Raw genomic sequence first — 10,607 nt, forward strand, 5'->3', positions numbered from 1 at the left:
CAGAATAAATGTATTGTTTCTTGATGAGTTAATTATGTCTTTTGGTTTCATTCATTGGTACATAATATATATTTATTCCACATTTCCCCAAAACCTGATCAAAACCAATAGTCTTTATAACATCAACACTAATAACAATGGCAGAACCTCCGCTGAGGAATGCATGCAATATTTAACAAGATTTATGAATAAAGGATACGATACATGTACAGTGAGTATGGGTATTATTTATTTTTCAACAATGCTAACTACTGACCCTGAAAACCAGTCAATTTTCACACACCTCTTATGAGAGACCACCTGTCCTGAGAGACCACTTTTGGTTGGCAGGAGGGGTGGTCTCTCATAACAGGTTTTACTGTACCTGGGTCTGCACAAGCAGACAATGGCATTGATGAACTAAAAGCTCTAATACAGCATTATGGAACAGATAGGAAATCTGACATAGTATAGTATTCAGTAAACCACTGATTCAACAAAGTTTATTTTAGTGAAAAATCCTATTTTGGAGTAGATGTATCCAAAAGATAATATCTGTGAGCTCTGGGAAAGAGTACAAAAGAGTCATAATGATCAGTTTCCCAACATATTCAAGCTGACAAAGCTAGCTATGTATCTGCCCCTTCAGAAGGAATCACAGAACAATATTCATACACAGATAAGAAACAGAGTATGCTCAGAAATGATTAATAGATTAATGCTTATACCACTGAATGTGACATCTTTAAAAGACATCGATTTCAGTACAGCTCTAAAAAAGGTAGAGCAGGAAGAAAGAGAGACATATACTGAAGTGTTGGGTAAATACTGAACTATGGCTGTTTTTTCCTCCCCCTCTCTTTCTTCCACTCCCCCCCCCATTTCTTTTACAAAGGGAGAGGTCTCATCTCTCCTTAACTTTTACATGGGGACAAATTCGAAATTTCTCTATTAATGCAGAGATATTTAACCAGTGAATGAAGGTGCCGATGGAATTAAAAAAAAATAACACAGATTCAGCAATGGGGCAGATTTCAAACTGCTCAAGATTATTACCTTGTGTCAATTTTTAAAAAATTATATTATGGAACTGAGTGTTGTCAATAGCTTTCCTTCTTCATTAACAAATACAAGTACCTGTGGCTGCAGCAGTCATTTTGCATCTACAGGAATTACAATGTGATAGATTTTGTTGGTATTCATCTTCATTCCCATGCCGAGATTTGTTTTTAACGAGATTTTCTTTGCGCAAGGAAATTTTATTATTTCTGTTTTGAAGATAACATCGTAATGTTTTCCAAGTTTAAGTAAGACATGAAACTGGTAATAAGATGTTTTCAAAGCATTCATATTGTGCAAAACAAAGGGCTTGGTGGCTAAAGTGAGGTAAATGGAATAATCATTAAATGACCTAAAATGTAGACATAAAACTCACTAACAACCAACAGGTAGTCTGTCTGAAAGTATTTTTTGTTATTTTGTCATTAACGAGAATAGCGTATCAATATAAGATAACTATATGTCTATCTGTAACCTGCATACTGGAGATACAACCAAGAATGTCTACACATATAAAAGGGCACCACCTACCTTCCAAAGATGGAAAAACCATCAAGTTCATATGTGTATCGATATGTAACGTATCACAGGCTGTGTATCATGAAAGATATCGATATGCGGCAGAGATGTATCATTTCACCCCTAAAAAACACTCTCCCTCCCTCCCTCCCTCCCTCTGCCAAACCTTATGAAAACTGTCCAATGCTGCCTGAGGGTCATCTTCTTTAAGTGCCTTGGAATTATAGTATTGGTTTTCTAGGTCAACATCTGGCTCAGAGTTACTCTCTTCGGAATACTCCTGAAAATCAAAACAAAAGAAATAATTCTTTTAATCCTATCTGACCACACTATTTGTGAAAAAGCATCACACAATTAACATGACAGTGAAGTGTTCTCTCAGAGCTGCACCCTTGCACCTATTGGTACAGAAAAATTTACAAGGATGCAAAAAAACATTGGCAGTGCAACAACAAAATGTTTGTCTGCAAACTTGTACTGTGTTTAAAATAGTAAGCAAATCCCTGAATCTAGTCATTAGGATGCTAGTTTGTATTCTTCAGGTCATGTAGCAAGCACCTAATTAATCAATATAATCCTGTGCTCTGAGAAAAGGAAAAAAAGAAAATTCCCTAAAATATTTATATGTCAATGAAGATGATAATAAGTGATTCATTTATACAAAAGCAAGTACATATGCATTTAGACGCCATGGTAAATGTTTAAATTTAAATCAGTGACAATTATATGAATACTGCTTCAGCATCTGATACTGGAAATTACCAAGGGCTGAACATTTATACTTCTTATGCATGGTTCAAGACCTTTTTGGAGAAATTTTGGTTGGGTCCAGCCTTAATGTGGCCAAAACCAGTTAAGTTTCGGAACTAAGTTACACAAACCAAAAAGTAACTATCACTGCTATGCATTTCCTTGAATTTATGTGTATTTTAAGTGTGAGAGCGAAACTATCATATTTGAATAAGACCAGAAATGAAATAAGTTTTACGTTTCATTTACATTTGTTACTCCATTTAATGACAGACATGTTTCAATCCTTGCATTCTTATTTAAATGTCAGATTTAAGACAACACGATAATTCTATCAAACCTATGAAACGAATGACAAACATCTTTAGTCTGCCCTGATAATCACTTATTCACTGTCATATTCATGCTTTATTCACATCTGAAAGTTGCAAAAGTTCCAAAGTTGTATTTCTTTCATGACCAGACAGTTTTGTGCACTGATCAGCTCTGATGTAATTTCAATGGGTCAGTTTTTAAGTCTGAAAGGCCCTTTGTTAAAGCAAGTTTCTTCATAAAGGTGAGGAAACATTCTAAAATATTTAGTCCAAACATTTAATCTTTTTCCAAATCATGTTCAATCCTGGGCAATTTTTGAGTTCCCGTGAAGGGCAATTTTTTGTATACATTCCTCTTTTAATGTTTTGTATATTTGCTCAAATGCTAATTGGACTTGTTGCAATGATTCAACTTTAATGCAAGTGAACTTGTAGTTTTAATCTTTATTAGCTGGCCTTTTCAAAAACATCAAAAGGCTCTTGATGAGTTAGGGTTAGGACAGTGGTCATAAACCTCAAAGGACTCAAGATGAGAGTTTGAGTTTGGGGTTATGCACAGGTCATAAACCTCAAAGGACTCAAGATGAGAGTTTGAGTTTGGGCACAGGTCATAAACCTCAAAGGACTCAAGATAAGAGTCTGAGTTTGGGCACAGGTCATAAACCTCAAAGGACTCAAGATGAGAGTTGGAGTTTGGGCACAGGTCATAAACCTCTAGGTCCTCATGAAGAGTGATCAGGTGAATTTTTCCAATCACATGCTGCCATTCTGTCATCACTATAGTCTCAGCCTATCTAAAATGTATGTCAAGACAGAACTGGCAGGTATCAGTTAGCAGAAATCTTAGTAAAAGCTGGGTCCCACTGTGGACAACACTAACACCCAGCTAATATATTTTGATCAAAATCATTCAGCAAGTGTTGACATCAATGATATTATCATCCTAATGTGCAAAGGATCAAAAAAGATATCAAACACGCACCTAAATGGATCTTGCAACATTCTCCCTGATTTATATGAATCATACTTTAATCAAGAAGGTATAAACTGAAATATTTTTTAATTATTTAACTTATTTTCATCAACACTCACAGTGCAGTCGAGTATCCCAAGCTTTTGGTTACCTTGTTTCTTGTTCTTTTCCACAGGCAATAGGTTGGCTTTTCGAATGTATAGCAGTGAAAGCCAAAGCTGGCTGTGTGACTGGCATGTTAAAAGGTTGTTGTTGTTGTTGTTGTAGGGTTTAACACCATTTTGCAGCACACGATAGGCTATACATGGCGGCCAGTATTAATGGTGGAGGAAGAACCCGGGAAAACCCCGGAAAGAACCACCGACCCACGAGAAGCTACTCGCAAGCTTTCTCACACACCCACATTGGCTGAATCCGAGACTCGAACCCAAGCAGACAGAGGTGAGATGGCAGTGATCCGTAACGGAGAGCACTTTAGACCACTTGGCCACTCGGGGCCCCCTATATTAAAAGGTAAAAAGGACATACCTTCTACAAATCAGTGCAAGAATAAATAAGGAGTTAGGGCAAGGCGAACATGTATTCCTTGTATGACTGCTGATAAATGGGACTTACTACAGCTTCCTTCCTTAATCCTAATCAAAATTGAAGCTATATACATGTTTTGTATCAAAAGTTTTAGACTATTCATTTTCATGAAATTATGTGGGAATATGTTTTTCTTAAAACTGAAAATAAAACATATTTTTGGAATTGCATACACCCACTCATTTCAGTTGGAGAAATTATGCCAAATCGTTTTGTCATTTTTGGATGTATCTGCATTGAGCAACATTCTTTATTTTGTTGCATAAGCTAGTACTTCATATTTCATGTCCTACTGGTAATGCACAATTCAGTGGGGGGAGGAGGAGGGAAGCATTTTATGACGAAAACAATAACATAATTCTGCAAGTATTTTGGTCATAATAATAATGACACAAACACTGTGTGTGTGTGTGTGTGTGTCTGTGTCTGTGTCTGTGTGTGTGTGATTTGGATTTTTTTTACATAGCTTTAACAATTTTTCAGTCATATCGCTATGATGTCTGCAGTGTCACAGTTTACAGTGATGTCTAGCACTGGGGCATCATACCGCAGACATGTAGCACGATGTCCCACCCAGGCAGCTGTTAGTATAATTTTTTAAAGTCTTTGGTATGACATGGGCAGGGATCGAACCCATGACTTCCTGCATCCAAGGCGGACGCTCTAACCACTAGGCCACTGGAGCAGTCCAAACAATGTGATGACCCCCAAAATGAACCGCCTGGAATACATTCACATTCTTTGCTCACAACTAACTAATGGCAAGTACTTTTTTTATCTATAGACATGTATTATTGCTTTTTTTTCAACATCATGTTCACGTGGAGAACCTATGGTGAAAATAAAATGCCATTGACACTTATGAATAAGCCATTTAGTGGCACTTTATTGTGGAGAAACTGAAAATAACTTGTTTTTTTCTGCACATGCTGTGTGCAAATTAAATGGATTCTTGTCAGTCCTGAAAAAAATAGACAAAAGCTCCTAAAAGAAGATAGAGAGCCAGTATTAGCAATAAGCAGCATTTTACTTTTATGAAAATAACAGAACTCTCCATTTGCTTTGATGATCCCCAAAATAAGCAGTCTGGAATATTTTCATATTCTCTGTTCATGTCATTCTGTACACATGGTGCATCTATCTATCAGTCGATCTATCTATTTATCTATCTTGAATGAAAATGTATTAAGCTAGTTTTTTAACTTAACGTTCAATGATGCAGGTCACCATTACTAGATTTCAATGACTAAAAAATGGTAATAACAATAGCCCAATAATAATTAAAATTAATAATATGCATGCTTTACGACTAAAAGTCAGACATCACTGTACGCTGGCTGCAGCTAATACTGAAAGCCTAGTTGAGGTAGGTTGTATTTAAGCAACAGTAACATTTCTCCCTTCTCGCCAAGTAACGATCCAAGATGATCCGAACAAATCTGGCCTGAGCCACTAAACAGCTGCTTGCTCTGAACTCTTGAAGCTGGTGCAGACAAATAGCTAATTTGGCCAAGATGGGGAACTGAAACCTGTGAACATTCAACCAGCCATATATGTCTTCTTCTCGTGGCAACAAAGGACTGACCAGAAACAATTTAAGCATCACATCAGCGTCTTCATCCACGTTGGTTGTTTCTTTGACGGTATGGACAGGTTCATCACAGGCCACATAAAACAAATCCCAGAGACGTGATGTTGATGGTCCAGTGGCATTTATTTTAGTTTCAGTTTGAATTTTTTTTGTCGGGGTTCCTCCTGCTTGTCAGCTTGAGCAATTATGATGCATTCTGCTCTAAACAATTCTTTGGATCTGGTCACAAGTAATTCTTCGCGGAATAGGCAATGTTTGAATCATGGATCCAAGATGGTAGCCAAGATAAGCCTCTTGTTGCTGGCAAAATCAGCAAAGCGTGTGTTCAGTGACGTCAACATATCATGTTGCATTGTCTGAATACCTTGACTTGCTTCATGCCCTCGAGCCAGCAACATTTGGAACATTTTCAGCACAGGAAGAATGACAGATACTGACGTTTGGACATCACTTACTTCCTTGGTAATGTCCGCGAATGGGCCTAACATGTCCACAATATTGTTAATCAAGACCCACTGTTGGACTGTTAGACTAGGCAGGTCGCAGAGAGTAGTGTAAGCCCCCAAGACTTGTTTTTGTTCATATAACGAAACCAACATATTGTATGCAGAATTTTGGCATGTCTGGACATCCTGGACAAGTTTCTTATGGGAAATGCCAAATTTTTCCTGCTGCTCTTCAAGCTGCTGTTGTGCCAGGATGGAGTGCCACAACTTGCTGACTATGGATCGCGAGATCGCCAAAACATCTTTTACAGCTCGTTGTGACAGAATGACATCACTGACGAGCTGCAGCATGTGTGCAAAACAGCTGATGTTGTTGATTTCAGCCAGATGCACTGCTTTAACCATGTTTGCACCTCCATCACGCAGAAGAATATGGATATGAGTATTGGGAATGTTGTATTCATTGCATAATTTGTCCAGTTTGCTCACCAAATATTCTCCTGTGTGCGATTCATCAACAGGTGTTGCTGCTAAAATCACCTGTTTCAGCTGAAAGTCTTCCGTCAGCCAGTGTGTCGTAAGACTGAACAAGGCTATGCCAATGGACAGGTCTGACCATGCATCAGCGGTCAAACTAAGGTCACGTTGGGCAGAAACTAAATCATGCACATTGCTTTGTATTGCCTTATGCATGTCAGGTATCAAAGATGTGGAAAAGTACTTCTGACCTGGAAATTTATCAGACATCGAAATCCAATGTCTTCAACAACGGAAAATGGTTGCACATCTACTGCCATGAACTCTGCAACAGCTTTGTGCCAACTAATAGCTCTCGGGTTGTCAAATGTAATTGGCTGCTTCCAGTCCAGCATGGCATCAATAGTCAGAGTATGAGGAGTTGCTGCAGCTGCTGAGGTTAACTGCGCAGCATCCTTTTTTTTATCTGCAAGAAACAGGCCATGTTCGATGATGTGCTTGCAGTGCAAGTGTTGAACAAGATTTGATGTGTAGTTTTTAGAATCCTTTCCATCATTGGAAATGCATGCTTTGCAAAGTGTGCAATTTACTTTGGATTCATCAACTGCATTTACTTTGAAGTAATTCCAGACTAAACTGGAGTGTTTCGAGTTTGGCATTATGCATAGACTTGGTAGTATATTTAATAGTGTACAATCGCTACTCATTATTAATAATCCAATCGATTTGCCCTCTTGAAATAATGTTTTAAGTCAAGTAAGTTACTACTAAGTAGTCCACATGGCTGGCTGGATGCACGAACCACTCTGCGAGTCACGCGCAGCAGCAGCTCAGCAGCTGGGGTAATGTCGCTGCACTGTCATGCCAATATCAATGCTGCATAATATTTGTTATGTCAGCATTCAGCTGCTTCAGCATGTGACCGCTATTCATTGATTAGCAGTAATGCAGGACTGGCTAAAGAACAGATTAACTATAGTGAGTCACAGTTTCGTAGTAGTTGGAAATTTCGCTAGCTATCTGCCTAGCTCTCTGCTAATGTGTATGCTGGAAGTTCAACAGCCACACGAGGCCTCATTGGCTGGTTGGCTGCTGTGATTGGGATGAGTGCATGAATGGCATTGATAATTTGTTGTGTGCAGACAATCAGCAGTAGTTTACAGGAAGTGTGTTAAAAAGTATTAAGAATATATTTGTCTTTCAATTAATCCCCAAATCAAATGTTTATTCCTTAATTTCCACTATTTAATTCTGATTTAAAATTCAAGACATGTCAAGATGAATGTTATGATTGAATTTATGTTTTGGAATTTTTTTTACATCGGCACAGATTATTTCTGACAATACCGATTATACCGATTGTTCTAATAATCAGCCTGATTATGAGTATGGCCAATTAATCGGTACAGCTTTACCCATGACCCAATTATGACATGACACTGTCTATCATACTATATAAGAGACAAGGATAGTAACTTCCATAAACTTCAATGCAAGCTTGACTCTTGATTTCCTTCTGCTGTTTCTATCCCTTAAGGCACAATACCATAATCCATGACTTGTTTTACACCTGAGGTATCTTTCTATTCATCAAGCCATCATTGATTTTTCTGAGTTATACCAAAATGAAATTACGGCTGGGAAAAAAGTTGAGCTCCTGTACAGCAAGCTATATTTTACTGAAATGCTTGCAACTCTACGATACATACATTTCTTAATCTGAGAGCAGTGGTAATGTAAAAGTAAGTTCCATTAACTTATTTCAACTTTAAGAATCCTGTCCCATAGAAAAATTAGTGTAAGTCCACACAAATTGAACACACGTTACACTTATTTTCTAAATATCCCATCCATAATGCACATATGTTGATGGTGAAATATGATTGGCTCAATGGGTAATACTCAAATAACAACATGCATTTAGTTCATGATTTGTTTACCTTCTGAACCAATCATATTATGTTGCACAGGAGTGTAACTTTATCCCAGCCAGCAAAATTCGCACAATTCATGTTTCGGAAGCTGTAACTTCAGTTTGGTGCAACTCAGAAAAATCAATGATCACTTGGGCCATGGGAGTAATCCGAGGTAATTTTGTCATTCTGTATAATTTTTTTCCTTAAGATTATTGTTGTTTTTTTTCAACATTTTATTCCATCAGGATAAAAACAGCACAGTAAGTATATTAATTACATATCAATTTTTGGAACAATGTTGATATGGGATGCCAAATGTAAGAGATATTCCTGAAACTTTTACTACTCGTATCGATGTTAACTGACATCGGAACACGCTATACAAGGCCGTTATTTGGGTAGACGGATGTAGCACTAAAACATAAATAACATGTAATACATCTTTCACTTAGTCCTACAATGTAAGACACAGCACACGTTGTTTTTGTTTTTGGTGCTGTAAGACCTTGACGCCCACAACATATATATCAGCGTCGAGGTCTTACATGTAGGACTAGTCTTTCACTGTGGAGCTATAGCCTGATAATACAAACCCGTTTGTTTGTACCCCCTACCAATTTAAATAATGGAAACCTTTAATGTTATAAAAAGTGCAAGGAACTTAGTCAATTCATTTATTGATTTATAGTTTCTAACTGACTCTGACTAGTGTGGCCCTAACACCGTCATCTTATGCACGTTTCATGCTTAACGGAAGTTTTCAGTCCAATAGACAGACATGCTCGGATCCATTTCCAGTTTCTGGACAAGTCCATTTTCAGCAAAGGGGTGAATCACGACTACATATGTACATATGTAAGTCATCTGCTTCCGATATTTACGATGTCAAATCAAGCAAAGGAAAATGACAACTCGCTTTTCATGTGGATTTAACAAGCTGTATAATTTCTATGTTCATGTATGCAGAGGGGTATAATTCCAAACTCTCAAAGTTATGTAATTTACACAATTATTCAGCATTGCCGAACAGGATGAACTACGTCATTATGTTGTCTGATGGAAACAAACTAGCCTATAGTGTAGGCAGTATGGCGCCGTGCTAGTATGGAAAGTCTGTTAAGCATGAAATGGTGAAAGGGATGCCAGCATTAGTGCCACTCTGGTCACAGTCAGGTTAGAAATTATAAATCAATGATTCAATTGACTTAGTTCTGTGCACTTTTTATCACATTAAACGTTCTCGTTTTTGAAATCGGTAGGGGGGTACAAACAAACGGGGATGTAGAGTCAGACTATAGTATTACCAGAAGTCCATAAATGCGTCAACACTAAGGACTGCAAGATAAAAACAATTTACTCTTGCAGTTAAAAAAAAAAAAAAAACGACAGCGTTATTTTTTCTTCGTAGGTAGGATGCCGGCCATGTACATGAGCCATATAACTGATATGTAATTTTAAAAAGACGTAAAGCAATTGGCACCGTCTGCATAGCCGGCGCATACTACTCATGGACAAACGCGCGTAATTATGCTAAATGTAGTTTATAACAAAATACTTTCATGACTTAAGTTTAACAAAGTGTAAGTAACTGCAACATTTAAATGCAGTTTAACGTTACCAAATCGTATTCCTCATCATCGTCACACATAAACTCGTCGTCCGACATGTTTGCTTATGGGCGATCTTGATTTGATAAGAAAACAATATCACTTGGAGCAATTCAATCACTATGCCTGGTCCGCATAATTAAGTAGCTGAGCGACTAATATCTCCACTTCTTGTGTGAGTGAATACGTAATAAATATATTAATGCATAATCTGTGACCAAAAAGACAGGGAGAGACTATCAATAGTGTATACGAGTTTATTTTTGATGACTTTCTTTTTGTTCCTTGTTTCCTTCCCTTTAGCACACAGGGATGAATAAAACACATCCCACTTTACCACCATAACCGGTGTATCTTGTATAGCCGATGCTCCGCATTCGTCAAGACG

At 37.6% G+C, this 10,607-nt stretch overlaps 1 protein-coding gene across 1 annotated transcript in view; it reads right to left on the reverse strand.

Moving 5' to 3' along the window:
- LOC149800947 (COP9 signalosome complex subunit 2) overlaps positions 1-10,384 on the reverse strand; it is a 47,730-nt gene extending 37,346 nt beyond the window's left edge. The window contains exons 1-2 of the mRNA XM_089955021.1: positions 10,231-10,384; positions 1,724-1,837 (exon numbers count right to left, since the gene is read on the reverse strand). Coding sequence (XP_089811147.1) covers positions 1,724-1,837; positions 10,231-10,278 — 162 coding nt within the window. The 5' untranslated portion in view covers positions 10,279-10,384. The remainder of the gene's footprint in view (positions 1-1,723; positions 1,838-10,230) is intronic.
- Positions 10,385-10,607: the final 223 nt, after the last annotated feature.

This window comes from Sinohyriopsis cumingii, chromosome 4, assembly GCF_028554795.1.
Source record: "Sinohyriopsis cumingii isolate HCF-2022 chromosome 4, ASM2855479v2, whole genome shotgun sequence".
Taxonomy (NCBI): Eukaryota; Metazoa; Mollusca; class Bivalvia; order Unionida; family Unionidae; genus Sinohyriopsis; species Sinohyriopsis cumingii.